This window comes from Marmota monax, unplaced genomic scaffold, assembly GCF_021218885.2.
Source record: "Marmota monax isolate L192 unplaced genomic scaffold, Marmota_monax_Labrador192_F-V1.1 WCK01_AAM20220418_F8-fsc00005, whole genome shotgun sequence".
Lineage (NCBI taxonomy): Eukaryota > Metazoa > Chordata > Mammalia > Rodentia > Sciuridae > Marmota > Marmota monax.
Window position 1 is genome coordinate 2,388,324 of NW_026692254.1, and position 19,948 is coordinate 2,408,271.

Consider the following 19,948-nt stretch of genomic DNA (forward strand, 5'->3'; position numbering starts at 1 on the left):
TTTCCTGGGCGCTATATTAGATGCCCTAAGAGTTAAGGCTGCCTCTGTTATTACAAATAACTTACAAAACAAGATGAAAGTGTATAAGCCAAAGGGATCATGTGCTGAGTAATCAAAGTGCCAACTCTAAAATATTAGACAGTTATGAAAATGATAATAAAGCTCATAACAACCCTTGCTAATGCATATTGTGTTGTTAAGCAAAAAATCAGAAAACACAATTCTATTTATGTTGTAATTATAGCTAAGTAAAAGTATGTGTGTATATGTATGTGTGTGTGTGTGTGTGTGTGTGTATAGGCTAGGAAGCAACTTGAAAAATGACTACAGCTAATGTACTAAGGAGGTGCTGTTGCAGAAGTTTTAAGTTCCAACTCGTGACTATAATGGAGCTGGCAAGGTGAATACCACAGCAGAGACAATCACAGGGAAGGAGGCTGTCCACTTACCCAGGGTTATACAGCATGACTGCGGACAGGTTCTCACAGGACTTTGAGAGGTCGGTCATGGACAAGCTGAAGGAGGACAGAAGGCCACTCTAAGAGCAGACACAGGGCAGAGTGGTTAACTTAGCAAGGAAGAGAAGGCCAGTGCTGCGGACTCACTGCTTCCAACTTGTAAGAGATAATGAGATGCACATGCTCCTGTTAGCATGCACAACAACTGGTCTATCTGAGGACAGCAGATCTGGAACCTTCAGGCCCTAGTTTAACCTCAAACCAAATCCTGAGTGAGAAGTACACAGGAGCCTGACATTCCAGTATAGGGGACATTCACCAGGAATTGCACAACCCAGATGGTCTCCTTTGAAGATTTTTAAAGTTAAAGTGGAGGAAAGAGGTCACAACCTCTTTGCCATCCTTCTCCCAGGCAGGCAGCATCACCCATTATTAGTGGCACTCACAATTACAGAATGATAAAGACCAGGGAGGCAGAGGTAAGGAAAAACCAAAAAGGTGAGAGTTAGACCTATTTTGCTTCCATGGAAAGCCACTGGCAAACAGGCTTTCTTTCCTCTGTTTCTCTAAGTTTATACCAAAAGAACCCTCAAGAGTGACTCTAGACTGGAACAGAAAAGAGGATTCAGGAGTGGGGCTATGGCTTAGTGGTACAGCACTTCCCTAGCATGTATGAGGCACTGGGTTTGATTCTCAGCACCGCATATAAATAAAATAAGTAAATAAATAAAGATCCATCAATAACTAAAAAGAAATTGAAAAAAAAAAAGAAAGAAAGAAAAGAGGTTTCAGTGGCCAGACCAGCAGCCTGGGGAAGGCTAGGGTCTATAGCTCTGTCCTCCATTCCCATCTTTGGTGAGTGCAACCCCAGGCAGTCCTTCTAGAAGAAGGCTGAGATGAGAGGCTATGTAACTTGATGGTTGAGGCAAAGGCCTCAGACTAGTTTCCTCATGTGGTGGTCTCAGAGCAAGTTAGAGAAAGTAAATCTCAGTCCAGTTTTTCCGCTCAGTTCTCTGGAACATGGGCACAATAACATCTGCTGTGCAGATAAAGTAATAGAATATACCCAGGATGTAAGCATAGTTCCTGGCTTAGAAATGTTGGCTGGGGTCTTTACTGTCTTCATCAGTCTAAGGACCAGCCATGACATCCCTAGCAGATTTCCTTCCCTCCCATCTCTTCTCTTCTTTCTTAGGTCCTCAGCTCACACCCCCCAACCCCATTCAGCAATTAAAGCACCCTCTGGATGGCCCTATCTAAGCAAGTCAAAGTCCCTCCCCATTGTCCTAAACTCCTTCCTGCTCTACTTCACACCTCAGTTAAAAACCTAATTTACTGTGGCTGATTTGGGATTTGATGAAAGGGATTCCAATATTGGGTTAATTTCTAAGACAGATGTGATAAGTGGAAGTCATTCTTCATTAATACAAAATGATACCCAGTTCCTTCGGGGGATGGGGGGGAGGCTGAAGAGAAAGAGCTGTAAAGAGCAGGTTCTCTTTGTCAGCCTGGATTCCACTTGCTTGGTCTCTTGCTCCAACACCCCATTATCTGCCTGGAAGCCAACAGTCTAGAGTCTATCCAGGGTATAGAACTTCCTCTCAAGAGGTTCTGTATTTCAGAAAATTAAACTGTTGGAACTACAGTGAACACCTACACTCCCATGCCAGGTCAGAGGCTCCCTCCTAGAGACTTTATACCCTCACCTTTCTCTTCTCCCGGAGCTTGGCAGCTTCCTTCGGATGGTTAAAGCGAAACATATTGGTCCTTCCCAAGAGTATCACAGCACCTGAAAACACACAAAAACACTGATGCATTTATAATAAGCAATGTGGTCAGCTGTAAGAAATGTAATTTTCAGTGTACTATAAAATAATCAGGGAAAGTATTAGTCACCAAAGTCCACTGACACAAGTAAGTTTATTTATGTGTGTGTGTGTGTGTGTGTGTTATTGGAGATTTAACCCAGGGGCACTCCACCACTGAGCTATATATACCCCTAACCCTTCTTTATTTTTAAGACAATGTGTTGCTAAATTATTGAGGCTGACCTCCAATTTGGATCCTTCCACCTCAACTTCCCAAGTCTCTGAGATTATAGGTGTGTGCCACCTTGCCAGGCGCACATGTTAATTTTAAACCAGGAAAAACTTTATTTTTACAGGTGGATATCTAAATACTTATAATAACCAAGGAAAAGTGACAAATGTAAGCATTACAACTATGATAAGATTTTAAATTTAATATATAGACAATTCCACTTTTGATAGTTTGAAAGCAGAACAAAAAACAGTTCTTAAAAGAGGTTTAACATCAAGCAAACATATGGTCACAAATTTAAAAAAAAATGTTTACTCATGATATGAGCAGAAATCTCAAAGAAAAGTGCTTTCAAAAGAAATCATAGGCAGAGTACAGGTAACTATTACTAACATCTCCCTCAGAATTTGGTTTGTATGGTCTATTTTCAAGGAATACACTATTTTCCATCAAAACCCCATTAAAATTTAGGTGGCCACATTAGACACTCAAGAAAAATTCCTTTTGACAACTAGAGTCCTCCTTATTTAGAAAACGACTGCTCAGCAAGCAAAAAAATTTAAGGAAAATGCACAAGGATAAAAAGTTATAGGTGAGCATGCAGGTGGATTTCAACTTGATTAAGCAAAAACCCTTTCTTTTCTTCTTTGTGGGGAGGAGGGGAGTACTAGGGATTAATATCAAGGGCACTCAACCACTGAGCCACATCCCCAGCCCTATTTTTGTATTTTATTTATAGACAGGGTATCACTGAGTTGCGTAGTGCCTCACTGTTGCTGAGGCTGGCTTTGAACTTTTGATCCTATTGCCTCAGCCTCCCAAGCTGCTGGGATTACAGGTATGTGTCACTGCGTGAGAGACAAGCAAAAACCCTTTCTAAAGTCAGGACTGTTCAATGTAGCAAAGGAGTCATGCAGGGTAGTGAGCTCCATGTCACTGGAGGTGTTTAAGAGAAGTGATCCTGCAGAAGACATTTACAATCCTATTTGGTCCCATCCATGCCTGCATGTCCATAACACCTCAGAACATACCCCATGTTCAAACTAGTCTTGCGGGGGGGACTTATTTGTGAAGACCAGATACACATAATGAAGAAAGTCAACCATGAAGGATGATGAGTATGAGTGTGTGGTTATGTGTGTAACATCAGAGTGACATGTGCAGACTAGAGTAGCTGGTAACAGACCTCTGTACCAAGAACCTAAGCTGAATCTCACTAGATAACCAGAGGCCAAGAGGAGGTGTTCCCTGTGAGGTAATAGCAGAGACAGGCTGAGCCTTAGACTGGAAGATGGCCTGCTATGCTGGGGACAGCAGAGAAAGCCAAGTCCACCCAAAGCACAGGTTGTTTAAAATGACAGCAAGAATCGACATTGGATAGAAGAAGCAGAACAGACTATGTACACCACAGGTGCCAAGACAAGAGTTTTCACCAGAAGTCAAGAACTGGTTGACAGCAATAAAACTCAGTCTATAGATAAGCTTTGTGTATCCTCTATAAGATTTCAAAGTCAAACTATTAATTGTCCAAGTTAAAAACTTGGGATTTCACATAAAACTATGTGTTTCTTTTAGCACTCCTAGGCAAATTAGAAGACACAGTGGATCTTGGCTGTCACTGCACAGAAAACTCTGTGGGCTGCTGGTGGCTGTCTCCTTTGGACAAAACACATAACCAGACTCTTGCTTGGGTCGTGTCTTTATCGGGACCCTGCAGGTGATATCATACCCCCAGATATATATTCTGGAGCTTCAGCCAGTGTTGTCTCTCTACCTATTTAATGTACTGTCATACTCTGTATGTCTCAAAGAAGTTTCAAACCAGTATAGTTAAAACCCAACTGGTTCAGACCATAATCACCTAAACTAACTGAAAGACTGGTTGTAGTTGTGGTCATTATTTAACAGAAATGGAGTCAGTATGAAAAGGAGAAGGTAGTTTTAGGAGATCCAGAAGGGCAGCAGTGGGTAGCATCCGTTCTACAATATATTTACCTCCTCATGTAAAATCACATTTGTATGTTTTCTAATAATGGAAAGGGATCATTAATATTATTAAGAAAGGTGTTTCCCATGCCTTTCACAACTAAGACTAGGTGCTATGGGCGGCAAATAAGTCAAAAGTGAAGCAATGATGTCTTAGGTATATGTATCTTTAATGTTCTTCAGATACATTAAAGATTAATAATGCAATCATATTCCAGGTGTTAATTACATCTAATCCAATTCCTTTTTTTTCCCTGTTAATCAAATGCCCAGCCATGCAAGTTGAAAATTGCTAAAATATGTTAATGGAAAAATAAAATAGCATTTCAGAGGCATATTTCAAATCGCTTTAAATCATTGAAAATAACCTTGCCACCCATGTTATTTGCATGAAATACACATAAAAAACCCTTTAAGGAGTTATAAAAGAAAGCAAAACTATCCATGACAATTCATTATTTCCATCAAAATAATGTGTGTCAATTGTATGGCATGTTAAAAGGGGCTCCATTATGAATGGCTTCCTTCTCTTTCCTCCACTGTACATTTTTACTCAACAAACACTGAATTTTAAAATGTGCTTCATTTTTACATGATGCTGGTTCATTTAATCAGTAAATACCTGATGAATGCTTATTGTATGCTAGTCATGGTGCTAAATATTACAGATACAGAGGTAAACAAATCAGAAAATGCCTTGCCCTTGTGGAGCTTAAGTAGAAAATAGGAGAGAGGGATAAATAATCAGATAATTGCATAAATGAATGCAAAACAGCAGCTGAAGAAAAGAAAATATGCTCAGGGAACCAGCAGCAAAAGAGGAGGGGATTTACTTTAAGGGAGGCTGGGGAAGGATTCCCTGAAGGAAGCAGTGCTCTGAGGATGAGTTGGGGAGAGGGGCATGTGCAAAGGTCCTATGACAGTAAAAAGCAATGATAATGATGAGTGATTAGAAGATAGTCAGATGGCTGTGGCAGAGGGAATAAGGGACATCATTGTGTAAGATAAGGCTTGAGAGAGAAAAATGGAGACAGTGGAGCACCTCAAACCTTTCAGGATATATAAAGTCTCTTTTGCTCTATGTAGTTGCAATAGAAAGACACTGTAATGGCACATGATTATGTTCGAGTTTTGGAAAGATCGTTCTTGCAATTGACTGAAGAATGACCAAAGTGCATGAGAGTAATGTGAACTGAAAAGCTAGGTGACTCTCAGGTTAAAGTGGATGGTACCTCAGGACTGGGTGACAGCAAAGAAGACAAGTAAACAAATCTGAAAGTTATTTAGGAGACAAAATCAACATGATTCAATGATGGGTTAGATACAGAGAGGAGAAGGGAGGTGAGGAAGCCGGATCCTGGGTTTTGGACCACATTGCTGGCTGGATGGGGCACCATCTACTGAGACCAGGAATACTGAAAAAGGACCAAGACTTGATTGGGAAAAGAGTCATGAGTTTGGCTTGAGACATAATGAATTTGAGCTGCCTTTAGCAAATGAAAATATGTATCTGAGGCCCTAAAAGAAAGGCCTATCCTATCTACCTACCTACCCACCTGTTAATTATTTACCGAACACCTGTACATGTATGTATGTGCACATTTTTATAAGCATATATACACATATACAAAGATATTAGATATATTAGTGTAAAAGCCTAGTGTGTGTGTGTGTGTGTGTGTGTGTGTGTGTGTGTATTTGAGAATTCTTTCTAAGAAACAAAGTCACAGATATGAGAATGTTATTCAAGGAGAAAAGAGGGAGGTAGAAGAAAAGAGGACCTAAGATCAGCACTTGAAGGATGTGGATTTAATGGCCAAGTAGAGAAGGATGAACGTGCAAAAGAAAAGGGAAGAGCCATCAGACAGAGAGAAGGAAACTCTCAGGAGCCAAAGGAAGAAGTGGCTATTGGTTCAGAGTGCTTCTGAGAGGTGGTGTGGTGGCCTTAGTTGGTAGTAGCAAGAAGCCAGAACAAAGGGACTGAGGGGTGAGAGGTAAGGGGTGCAGATCTACCAAGTGCACACAACTCACTGAGAAGTCATAGACAGAAAGATGGAGTTGGTAGTAGTCAGGATCCCCATGGGATTTTTGTTTTTTAAGAAAATTCCTGAGTATACTTAAAAAACAATAAGTGAACCGAAAGAAGCAGATGAATGAATGAATGAATGAATAAAAGGACAAATTAATGAGAATGACAATTTCTGCATGAGACCCAGAACATGTGTCTGGCCAAAGACAAGTCACTCCTTAACTTCTCTAGAATTCATCAATCTGAATAACTCCTAAGGTTCTTTCTAGGTCTTAAATTCTTTTTTAACTATGAACTGCTTCTTGCTCTGAGATTAATGTGATTAATCATAGCAGATGGACTTTCTGTGATACACTTAATTTGTAATTTTGAAAGCGTATCTAAACCACTTTGAAATATATGATGGCTTCTTTGAGATTACTTCAGAGCTTGTTAAATACCTGAAGACAGACAAATTCCAGATGGTCTTAAAAGTGAATGAAGAGAAAAATGACATTGTAAAAGGAAAATGACATTTCTAAAAAAAGAAAGAAAAGCTGAATTTATATTTCTGTGAATAAGAATCACTTAATGCTGGTTTCACATGAGATTTTCTTATTTTAATATTTTAAGCAAGCAAAAAAAGTATGTAAATATTTCCTGAGATTTCTAAGGAGTGTAGAGTAATAACTAATGTCACCATTAATTACTCTCCTCCTTAAATTTTAGATGAGATTTTCTAATTCTGTTACTGCACAAATACATACCCTTTTTTTCTACTAAATTTTGTCACAGAATATTTTGAATGATGTATGAAACACGTCATTCTGGGTTATAACTGATATACAACTGAAACACTTGGAATCCCTAAAGGCATGTAACAGTGAATTTGGAGGCCACTGCAGCAAGAAAAATAGGTGGCTTTTTGTAATTCTGCTTCAGGGCACCTCATTCTGTATTTTAATTACTTAAGAAAACATTCTCGGCACACACACAGAGACAAGAGATGACACATCTAAAGTATGCTCGGTGAAAGAGAAGTTTTCATTTTATATGTGACAGTTGGAGAAGCCAGACTTTCTAGAGGAACATGGACTTTTCTAAAATGTCGCTGAAGGACAGGTCAGGGTAAGGGAGGATGGGTTAAGTCCTTAGTCAACTGCCTGGTTCTAGTAAAAAGAAATTGCTTTTTGTGTAATAACTTTCTTCCAAGTGTCTTTAAAAATGTTTATATTGAAATACATTATGATGATGGCATCACTTGGGAATCCTGATAGTGTAATTTCTAATAACATATTACAATACATAGAACAAATTATAGAATATGCTCTGTGATTACCAGACACTTATAGCACTCACTTTGTTATTTAAGATACCTGAATTATAGTACTCTTTTTCCCTATTTCAAAAATGTGAAACTAGATGGGGAAGATTAAGATCTGACATGGTGCTTGCAATGGGTAAGAAAACTGCATGTAAATACCCAGTGATTCAAACAGGACACACAGTGTGGAATTGGGAGGTGTGGGAATGGATGACAGGCATTCTGCATCAGTCTGATACTGCAGCAGGCATCACTATGGAAACATGCCATCAGATCATGAGTTGGCATCTGTGAAGGGTGTAAATGCACAATGACACCTTACCCAAAAGCCACATAAGCCTTCCCTTGTCACCTTCCCTTCAATATTTACAATTCAAATATGGATCTACAATTTCTTGCATTGGATAAATCACTTTGACTCCTGTTTATTCTTGGTAAAGTGAAAATTGCCACAAACTTATATTCTGAGACTCTGGAGGAGAAAGAAAATTGATTTTCAATCTTTGCCACTTATGTTTCTAGCCAAATAATCAATCCATCGAGAATTACATGATGAACTGTGCACAAGCTGAGTGTAGAGCTTTATGAAACTTCAAGATGCTCCAATCCTCTTCTCAGAGAAAATTTTTGATGTGTGCATGGGTGAACAGGGCTTGAATTTTTTTTTTTCTTAAAAACTCATAGGACATGTCTCCTGTCCTTATTCAAAGAAAATGTGGAACGTATATGAAATAATTAAGAGGGCAATTCAAAACAGTGATGATAACAAGGGAAAGATTCCACAGACCTGATGGAAAGCATTATAATAACTGGTTACATTATTAATGACTTTTTTCCCATTGGCCCCTAGTAGTCTACATTTCTGTTACAAACAACCCTTTTAACTCACTTTAGGAACAACCTCAACTACTCATTTCTAGCCTTCCACACACTCCAAGCTTTCAACAGCTGTTACTTCCAAAATAGTTCTTACAAGATGGCCTCCATTGCCTGTCATCCCTAAGCTCTGACAGTTTCTTACCTTTCACTATTGCTCATCTACAAGCTACCCACTGGGCTACACAAATGCTACACTGTTCTTCAACTCTTGGCCTATGTTACTCCTTTACTGAAAGGGGAGCACTGACTCCCTTTGGTCTTCCACAGAAAACTCAATACACTTGTGTGTGAGGCCCCATCCTTGGATTCCCACTGCTTTTACTCCTCACGTTGCCCCTTTCCAGTCTCTTCACTACCCTCTTTGGCTGCAGTATATCTGTCAATTTTTCACCATATGCCATTATGATAAATGCATTCTTTCACTTTAGAATTTAGCTTGGAGCAAATTTCTCCCTTTTCACAAGTCTAAAGCCACCAGGAAGAGTTCTGGTTCTGTGTAAAATGGAACAAGCACATTGCCCTGTCTCTCCCACTGAATGCATTATATCCTGAATATAATGCGTGCAGCAATTATTTGAGGGCCCTGGAGAGTAAATAGTAGCAGGAAGATTGAAGAACAAAAGAATGTGAAGCACCATTGAACTGGTAGTGAATTTATTTTTTTTTTTTAATCCTCCAGTGTTTCTTGGCTTGATTTAAGGGAAAAAAACTCAGAAGTGGTTATTAGGGCAAAATGAAAATTCCATTAGAAGCCCTTTAGCTCAGATTAGAAGAGCAGGCAGAGGGTTGGTCCCTTGGTAGAAAGACCCAGGGAACTGGAAAGTTATTTGGGAAATAGTTAAAAGGGAACTGTTCAAGGAAAGTGATTTTAGAGTTATTCATGAACTGCACTTACCACCAGTAGTACACACATGGATCTGATCCTTGACAGTACAATGAAACTTTGAGAAATGAACTAAGAGACCACTGCTTAGGTCCCACCCTATACTCGTTGCTATTGGAACTACACTGCAAAGACTTGGAAAATTAAATCAATGTTGAAGCCAACGCCACAACCCACACAAGCTGACTACAACTCCTGGCCTGGATCAACCAGGTTAAGACCCAGAGTCTCTGAACTTAATATTCATAAAAACCATTATTATTACTCAGTGAAGGACGATTCAGGAAAATCTCAACTAGTATGGCAAAATACAATCAATGAAAAGTAATGATGAGATGACAAAGATGTTGGGATTATTTGATAAAGACTTCTGATTAGCTATTATAAAAGTGTTCCAACAAATGCTCTAACACTCTTGAAACAAATGGAAAGATAAAAAGTTTAATAAAAAAAATGATTAAAAGAAGTCAAATATTGCAACCAAAAAAAACAAAAACAAAAAAAACCCTCATTGAATAGGCTCAAAGCAGAAAAGAAGTGACAGAGAAAAAGTCCATAATGTGAAAACAGATCAATTGAAAGCCTAATCTGAAAATCAAAACGCAAAAAAAAAAAAAAAAAATACCAAAAAATAAAAATATGTAAACAGAGCCTCATGGATCTGTGGGACAATGCAAAAATATCTAAATTTAATGTTACGGGAGACCCAGAATGAGAGGAAAAAAGTTTATTAAACCAGGCTGAATACTTTCTAAATCTGGAAAATGACATACAAATTCAAGAATTCCAGAAGTTCAGCAAACTTCAAACAGGTAAATGCTAAGAAATCCATGCTAAGACATATTATAAAGCCACCTTAGAGAATTGAGGCTGAAAGTGTAATTTAAAAAAGGAACAGAAAGATCAAAGAAAATGTATGAAATGAGAAGAAAGGGGTAAAAGAGATTGACAAATGGCTGTCTCATGTGCTGAAGTCTGGGGCACTAGGAAACTGGTCTCAGTATGATTAGCTCTGGTCAGTTGTTATCACACTCAAGCAAACACCAGTATCACATACAGACTTAAAAAAACAGATCATGTGGGCCTCATACTTAGGTTTTCTAATTTTAGGATGGGGCTTGGAAATATGCATTTCTAACAAACTCCCAGGTAATGCTGATGTTGTTGATCTGGAGTCACACTTTCAGAAACACTAGCTTTGGGCTCAATCTTTAATAGCTAGGGCTTTGACATTCAAAAATGTCTGTTGACTCAGCCTCTAGGTCTCTAATTTGGTGAAGATATATCTGATGAGTGGTCAGGGACAAGCACAGTTGTGTCCACTGGGGAGTAGACACTAATATCCACTGCCTTTTAAAACATGTACAAGGTCTCTTTTACTAACTGGATACCTTGACTGAACCACTGGAAGATGTGTTTCCCTTTCTAGTTCCCCTAAAATTCTTTTTAAATTTGTCACTGAACAACTCACAGCAGCCCTCCAGCAGATGAAAATTTTATCAAAGGCTCCTCAGCTCCACTCCACAGACAATCACCTGTTCCCTCTTTCAGAGTACTTGAATAGATGCAAATATATTTTGGCACTCAAGCATAACACATTCAAATGCACCTAAGTGTGAATTTCCCAGATGCAGTTTCTGTAGCACTTCTAAAAGGAGAGATGAATGTTCAATGGATATGACAAACCAGCAAGAAAACCAAAGGAATACACTGATATGAATGGGAAAATTAATTACATTTAACAACTATCAGCTTTAAAATTACATTATCATAGAAGAAAAAAACAATTAAGAGGAAATAGTTCCTAAAATTGTAGGACAAATGATGAAATACCTTTTGAATTGCAAAGCAGTTGATTGTAGTGTGTGTGTGTGTGGGGGGAGAGAGAGAGAGAGAGAGAGAGAGAGAGAGAGAGAGAGAGAGAGAGAGAGAGAACACGAACAACCTATCAAGAAGAGCTCCAGGTCTATGGACAAGATACCAAGATATATCATGGTTAAATTCAAACACCTTCTTCTTTGCATGGAATTATTCTATGGAATAATAGTATGGTTTCATGGGAGTGAGGTGAACTAAGCTTTTGAGAATCAAAACAATTAGAGAGCATAGTGAGATGAAATGTTATATATCCTATGCACCCAAAAGAGACAAGGAGAAAACCCATATGCAAGGTTTTGTTTTGTTTTTTGTTTATTTGGTTTTGGTACTGGGCAACTGAAGTCAGAGATGCTTTACCACTGAGCCACATCCCCAGCTCTTTTTTATTTTTTATTTTGAGACAGGGTCTCACTAAATTGAGGAGAGCTTTGCTAAACTGCTGCAGCTGAATTGCTAAATTGTGATCCTCCTGCCTCAGCCTCTGGAATTGCTGGGATTACAGTCATGTACCACTGTACCCAGCCTGGTTTTGGATAATAGAGACTCTGTTATGATTTGGATGTGAGATGTCCCCCAAAAGCTCATGTATGAGACAATGCAAGAAATTTCAGAGGACAAATGATTGGGTTGTAAGAGTTTTAACCCAATCAGTGAATTAATCACCTGATAGAGATTAACTGAGTGGTAACTGAAGTGGTAGCGTGTGGCTGAAAGAGGTGGAAATTGGGGGTGTGACTCTGGGGTATATATTTGTATCTGGTAAGTGGAGACCTCTCTTTCTGCTTCCTGATAACCATGTGAGCTATCTCCCTCTGCCAAACTCCTCCACCCCATGATGTTCTTCCTCACTCCCAGCCTCGAGGAATGGAGTCAGTCTTCTATGGACTAAGACCTCTGAAACCATGAGCCCTCAAATAAACTTTTTCTCCTCTACAGTTGTTCTTGTCAGATCTTTTAATCACAGCAGTGAAAAAGCTGACTAAAACAGACACCAGCCCAAATCACACTAATAGCACTAACAAATGCTCTTTTTTATTGACAAATGTACCAGATGAAAAAAAAATTACTGTAATTTAATGTGGGGGAAATAGTTTATGCCATTTTAAAGACGGCAGTTAACTGACTCAGGTAAAAACTTGCCCTAATAGTGACATTGTGCTAAATTTAGATAAACTATTAGTTGGCATTCATGTGTGGTAAGTGATTTAGATAAAAAAGTGGTAATTACTACTTGTGTTCTTTAATAGGACACCGTAACTAATACATTTCCAACTTACTAATGAAAAGATGCATCTCAATACAAAATCAGCACAAAACTGGAAACTCATAGTGAAAAAGTAGGATGCTATTGGTAATGCCATATGAACCAAGAATCCAATCAATTGCGAAGTTCCCATGGTTATAACTGATTGTGCCTTGGGTTAACATTAATCTGAAATTTTGTTTCTAATATTTTTCTTCTACAAAAAAGGAAATATTCCTTGGATCTGTTTCAAAATTTTTTTCTCTCGTTATGCTTTTCATGAATCCAATCAATGGGCCAGAAATCAGTGAGGTCCATTCTGAGCACCAAGAGACAATGGGTCAGGAAGGGTCCCAAGCCAATAAGCACTCCAGTAAACCAGAAACTGGGGTTAGGACAACAAATGTGGGAGACCAGGATTGTTTGAACTTCAAGAGTCTAGGGCTGTAGGCATATATAACCCATGCCTGGCTTGGATGGCAAGAGATGAAATAGCATATACATATTAAGTTCCACAGGGATAAAGCACATAGTGATAATGAAAATCTGCTGTGACTTTTTGGTGCAGTGTTCTGCTCCAAAATAGCAGCTACACAGCTATTCAAAGATTCATCTTCAAGAGGCTGGGCTGTCATCTGTTAATCCAGAAGACCTGACTTTGCAGAAATCACCTAAATGAGAGCGGGAAAGCACAGAAACACTATACAGAATTTACTTTAAAAAAATTGCTTCATGGGTAAGAGCCAAGATAGTTTTCTGAGTTTAAAATTACTACTGTGATTAATCCTACTCCCTATTTGTTATGTTTTAATGATTTCAAACCCTGCCTGATCAAACCCCTTCCTTCCTCACCAGTGGTTAAACACTATTCTGAAGTAGGCGTATATCATTTCCACTCACATCTTTTTATTTCTGCCAAATATTTTCATAACCATGAGCAATAAAGCATATCATTTTGTCATAAAAATACGTTCCAAAAAAGGTTAGGTAGAGAAGTCTAATCTTAATTTCTGAAAGCTATAGATGTTTTACCTAGATAGGATCTTTCACAGTTAAAGCTTGTGTAAGTTAAAAAAAAAAAAAAAAAGTTACCATTTGCTCCTTTCAAGCACTGTCTTGAGTCACAAAGTCATCTTGCATTACACTGCCCTAGGACTTGTTAATGGCATTTATACTCAGTGCACAGCATTTTAACACCTTCAAACAAAGCATTTTTATGTCAATTTCATTAACAGTGACACTGAGGAAGCTGCTCAGCAGCACATCAGAATGCTAGAGTAACTCAAGTCCATCAGATCTGAAAATCATTGCATCATGGTAATAAAACACTTAAGAGCATGCCCCAGGGAAAGACAAATCCGACAATTAAATCTTCAATGCCAATTGGTACTACCACTTTCTTAGCACAAGTCATATTTGCAATGTTAAGATCAAAAAATTATTTCACTAACCAGAATAAGCATATTCTTAAATATATTTTCCAATTAGTTACAAGTTTAAAGCAAATAAATAAATAAAAATACCACATGGAAGATAAATTATTACTCTTCCAAGGTACGATTTACAAGAGAATTAGAAAAATAATCATATCTATGTAAGCAATTTCTTCAAATTAAATAAACTAGTAATTCCTTTTTATGGGCATGGGGAAAGTAGAGGATAACCCCCAAATTAAATGGCAAATTCTAGGCAGTGCCCATATTAAACAATCTCTAAAAGGAACCAGGGTTCCTTGGAGAACTGGCAGATTCCAGAAAAGTACAAGATGAACCTGGAATATCTTTGTCAGAAAGTAAGCAAGTGCTCACAGATACATAAGGAAAAGATAAAAGAACACAGGAGCCAGCCTGAAGAAGCTCTCACTGGCCAACCCTGGACAATTTGAACAATGAAATAAATAATGGTAAAATAGACCAAAGCCTACTAAATAAAATAGCAAGCTCTATGAATAAATAAGTGTCAAAGAGAAAGCTTTTTTAAAATGGTACTAGGGATTGAACCCAGAGGCCCTTTTACACTGAGCTACATCCCAACACTACTCCCACTTTATTTTAAGACACGGTCTCACTAAGTTATTCAGGGGCTTACAAAATTAAAGATGCTGGCCTGGAACTTGTGCTTTTCCTGCCTCAGCTTCCTGACTTGCTGCCACATTGTCCAGCTGAGAAAACTTACTTTTATAATAAAAAGCCAATAGATACAAAACAGAAGAAATGATAAAATATGACAGCCATGTTTGGGGAACCAACAGAATAATAATTAATTCAGAAAAAAAGTTGAATTGTAAAACCAGTGAATGAAACTATTATGCAGCACAGAACATTTACAATATCAAAGTACCTTCCCAATATACTTATTAATAACACGGTGGGGAAAGAATTTCACAGTGTAGAAGGCTGGCCAGCTCCATCTTAACCAAGGGACCAAAGTGAGCATCCCCAGCAATGGACAAATGAAAATCATGTAATGGGACAGGAGAAAAACACATAATTTTTCTCATTGTCCAATAAAAATGCATAAAAATAGCATAATCATGAGACAACATCAGATAAATCCTACATTTATGTAGGGGGTCACTGTACAACCTATCTGACCTGCCCTTTTCAAAATTGCCAAAGCCATAAAAGTCCAAGAAAGACCAAGGAACTACTCTGGACTGAAAGAGACTAGAGAGCTATGGAAACAAAATGCAAAACACAATGCTGGAAAGGATGCTGGACCAATAAATGACAAATGGCAAAATGTGAATGGGGTCTGATAATCAGACAGTGTTGGTATCAGTGTTAATTTCCTAAATTGGATGGTTATATTTTCGTTACACAGGCAAATGTCAATGTTTTAAAAAAAACCATACACACACACACACACACACACACATATATGTATAAGTGTGTGTGTGTGTATATATATATACACACACACACACACTTACTTAAGTATTCAAAGGTGCTAGGGTGCTGCTATAGTTTGGATCTTGAATGTTTCCCAAAGGTCCACGTGTTGAAGGCTTAGTCTCCAGCGTGGTACAAATGGGAGGTGGTGAACCTTTAAGAGGTGGGAGGTCTTCAGATAATCTAGGGATGCACCCTTGAAGGGAACTCAGGCTCTTATCTCTTCCTCTCATGCTTCCAGGCTATAAAAGGTGAGTGGTTTTGCTCTGCCACATGCTCCTACCATGATGTACTCCCTCACTATAGGCCCAAAGACATAGGGCCAATTGGTCATGGACTGGAACCTCTAAAACTCTGAGCAAAAATAAAGCTTTCTCTTTATAAGTTGCTTATCTCAGGTATTTGTTATAGTGATCAAAAGCTGACTGACACAGTCACCATTTACTTTCAATTAGTTCTGTAATTAAAATGTTCTATACCATTCTTATACCTTTTCTATAATATTGAAATTATTTCAAAAGAAAAAAAGGTATATGTATGCTATAATTATAGCTATTTATAAATAGAACATAAATAATGGAAATAAAACTATCAAAAGAAACCACAGTGGTAAAGTACTAAATTGAATGGGTACTATTTAACTTTTGAAATTTGTTTATTGTCATATTTCCATAACAGTAATAACTTTTAAGACAATTACACATATGTTCATGTTTAATTCAACAAGACAACAGATATTATAAAGAAGCCCTCCAGCAAAACAGAAGAAAATAGCATAATGCAGCCAACAGTCTTCACCCTATGCATACCTAAGTAGTAATTAATTTTAGTATGCACATGCTCCTCCACTGCCTAATTAACTTCCTTTCTTGAACAATATGTACAAAGAACTCTGAAAACCAAAAAACAGATACCTTGATTTAGATGTGTAGCCTCCGTAATTTGAACACCATTCACGGAGCACTGAGACCCACTCAGGGGTATGAGAGTCACGGTCCCCCCAACATTTTCAAAGACACAGTGCTCACTCTCTAAGTCAAGGCCATGAAGAACTAAGATGGAAAAACAAAGGATAAAGGTTAACTTTTTAAAAATTTTGCTTTTGATATATATGACAATGATTTCCAACCATTAACTTATTTTTTATTTTAAATAATCTTCCTTTTCCAAGAAAGTTTTGTAAAGTAGATATTTATGTTTAGTGGGAAAAAAAAAAAACAACTAAAATTTAGGAGTCCAGGGTATTAACTAATAGAAATAGAGACATACTCTAATTGTTACCTTGAAGGGTCTGCCCTCATCTGTATAAGGAAACAAGTTCCTAGATGTTAACTTTCTTTTTCTTTCTTGAGGAGAAAATAGTTGAATAACTTGTTTTAACTGAATTGAATTGCTCTGTTGGATAATAAATTAATTTCTTTTATCAGCCACCTAACGAAGGGCATAAGGGCTCTGTGCGTCTAGGACTACTTATGAATTCCATAATTACAGATAATGCATTCCAGGAACAGAAACCACAGGTGAACTGAGCATGGCATGGATCTCTGGAAGCTCAAGAAGATACCAGAAGCTATACTGAGATGCCTATCACCAAAACTGTGCAAATCTTAGACCACACAGAGCATGCAGTTGCTAAGGTTTATGTAATTATGTATCACTATCCTGTGTTCTTCTTATCTGAGGAATGGCCATCTGCAATATGAATGCCTGTCAAAAATAAACATACATGCTTTTAGGGAAAGTTCCTGGCAAGGTTTCAGGAGTACAGACCATGCACTTTCTACTCACTCCACAGAATATACTACTCAACTTCTCTGGTCACAGAAAATGTATTCTTATCACTTATCATCATTAATAACTACCCCAAATGTCAAACACATAGTTCAACCAAGAGGCCTGAGTCAAGGTCTACTCAAAAACACTTAATCCTGGGGACCTGTGGAATTGGTTTTTAGCTATTCCAGGCTCAAAGTAAATAGTAAATACACATAGGAATATGCTAGGCCTGCCTAAATAGTTTATGCTTTTCAAGAAATCGGGTCCATCCCATTTATTAATTCTTGATTTTTATTTCCTGCACTTTAGGAGTCTTGTTAAGGAAATCAGGGCCTAATCCAATGTGATGAAGATAGGCCTACTTTTTCCTCAGTTAGACGCAGGGTCTCTGGTCTAATTCCTAAGTTCCTGATTCACTTTGAGTTGAGTTTTGTGCATGGAGAGAGACAGGGGTTTAGTTTCATTTTGCTGCATATGAATTTCCAGTTCTCCCTGTTTCTCACAATGCACAAAACTCTAAAGTGGATCAGGAACTTAGGAATTTGTTGAAGAGGCTATCTTTTCTCCAATGCATGTTTTTGGTGCCTTTGCCTAGTATGAGATAACTGTATTTATGTGTCTATATCCTTCCTTGAAAAGGACTTAGATCTTTTATCTGTGTCTGTTAGTATATTTTCATTAACTGCTATCCCCCTGGGATAAGTATAAATGGATTTAAATAAATTTAAAAGAGTAGAAAATATATGTAGGATGACAGGAAGGTTTCATAGCTACATTTATTTACTAAATTAATTGTTCTATGTTATTCATCTGAGTTGTGATCAAAATTACAGATACATATTATGACCAATATTGTATTTGTTCTTTTTTATAATTACTACAATGTCAGTCACTCAAAAGAAGGTTCTTAATTAAATATGATTTTTAAAAAAATCATTGAGAAGAGATAATAAAGTATTACCAATATCCTGCTCTGTTGAAGCATCTTCTCTACCAACATATGTCTGACCTTCCTGGGAAGAAAAGTCAAAGAACACTTATTAGTGAAAACAGGAGAAGGGTTCCTCCACTTTCCATTTAAGCCCAGGGAACCTGATGAACAATGCTGGGGTAAGCCTCAGTGCAATCATGGCTCAGTCTCTGCAACAATACTGCAGTGGGGGATCCAGAAAATGATAACTTAGCAATGGTTAGGCTTCCATCTTGGCATGTATCAATAATTTGCTAGCATCAGCAATTTCATCAATGTTCCTGATCTAGGGAGCTTCTCCTCCAGTGTCCAGGGGGTTTCTTTACATCTAAAGATATGGTACGTGAGTAGGTCACAAAACTCAAGTACAGTACCATTCTCCTAAAGAGGGCATTAAATTCAAGATCACAGAGACAGCCATTGATTCTGACATGGAACTCTGCCATTCAGACATGATTAACCTCCTTGGAACCAAGTCCAACAATGGGCCACACAATTTTATAATTACAACTAGGAACCAGAAAACTGTATATAAAACAAACCCAATTATAGGAGCTTGTAACTCTTCTTCCTCTTTCTACCTTTTTGTTCCTCACTTCCCTTTTCCTGACTCTCTGAAGCAGAAGCCAAAATGAATGACTCATCATTTAACTTCAGAACTACATAAACATGGGAACTTCAAGTACCAGAGAATCCCAGTGAACTGCTGAAATTCCCTAAAGGGCTCAAGAACTTGTTGTATATTCTTTAATTTAATAGCTGTATTCATGGCCATAAAGCATTATAATAAACCTTGCTAGTGTCTAAAGGGAAAACTGGAAGCAAAATGAGAATGTTCCACTTAAGCAGTTTCTACCTTCAAGTGATATAAGATGATTCCAGTACTCAGAAGGTCATCATCAATGCCAATCAAATGAGGCAGTTCAGAATCCAAAACAACTCCAATCCCCTCCTTCCTAAGGGCTAGAGTTTGTTCCTGAAATCGGGAGAAAAGGAAAAGGTTACTTTGGGGAAAGAGAACATCATATTTCATATTCCTTACATTGTTAATTGATGTCTTATTTCTTATTAAAAAACTTCAAGAAAAATGGACTTTAAACTTCATGTTGAAATCCTGGCAGGTGGTAAGCAAAGTGAACCTGAAACATATAAATAAAAAGCTCAATTTAAAATTAATTAGGCTTATAACGTGATATATAACTTTTCAAGGGCAATCTCACAGCCCATTTTCCTTAGGAAAGATTTCAGGATCACCCTGAAAGATTACTACAAAGTAATCTTTCTTCCTTCTTCAGAACCTTTGCACTACTTAAATTCTGGAAGTTTCCTTAACTGCATGTTTTTCTCTCTAGTTACTATGGTGAACTATGTATATTCTTGAGAGCAACCCTTGCCTGTGCATTAGGTATCCCTGTACCACAGGTGACCTCAGTCTCCTGAATCAGCAACTTCTCCCACCTACTGGATCATTCTCGCACACATACAAATCTGCTATAGCTCTCCCACCAACAACCACTATCCTGATCACCTCCCTTGGCCCTACCTTTCCCTCTAACTACCACCAATCTCTCCATGCCCTATGAGAGAAAATCACCAGTCAAATTTCCTTACA

At 37.9% G+C, this 19,948-nt stretch overlaps 1 protein-coding gene across 7 annotated transcripts in view; it reads right to left on the reverse strand.

The window, feature by feature from the left end:
• Positions 1–19,948, reverse strand: part of Kif16b (kinesin family member 16B) — a 304,004-nt gene that overhangs the window by 143,531 nt on the left and 140,525 nt on the right. For all 7 annotated transcript variants that reach the window (XM_046434441.2, XM_046434424.2, XM_046434431.2 and 4 more), the window contains exons 13-17: positions 19,193–19,312; positions 18,328–18,379; positions 16,505–16,642; positions 2,165–2,247; positions 450–538 (exon numbers count right to left, since the gene is read on the reverse strand). In XM_046434441.2, coding sequence (XP_046290397.1) covers positions 450–538; positions 2,165–2,247; positions 16,505–16,642; positions 18,328–18,379; positions 19,193–19,312 — 482 coding nt within the window. The remainder of the gene's footprint in view (positions 1–449; positions 539–2,164; positions 2,248–16,504; positions 16,643–18,327; positions 18,380–19,192; positions 19,313–19,948) is intronic.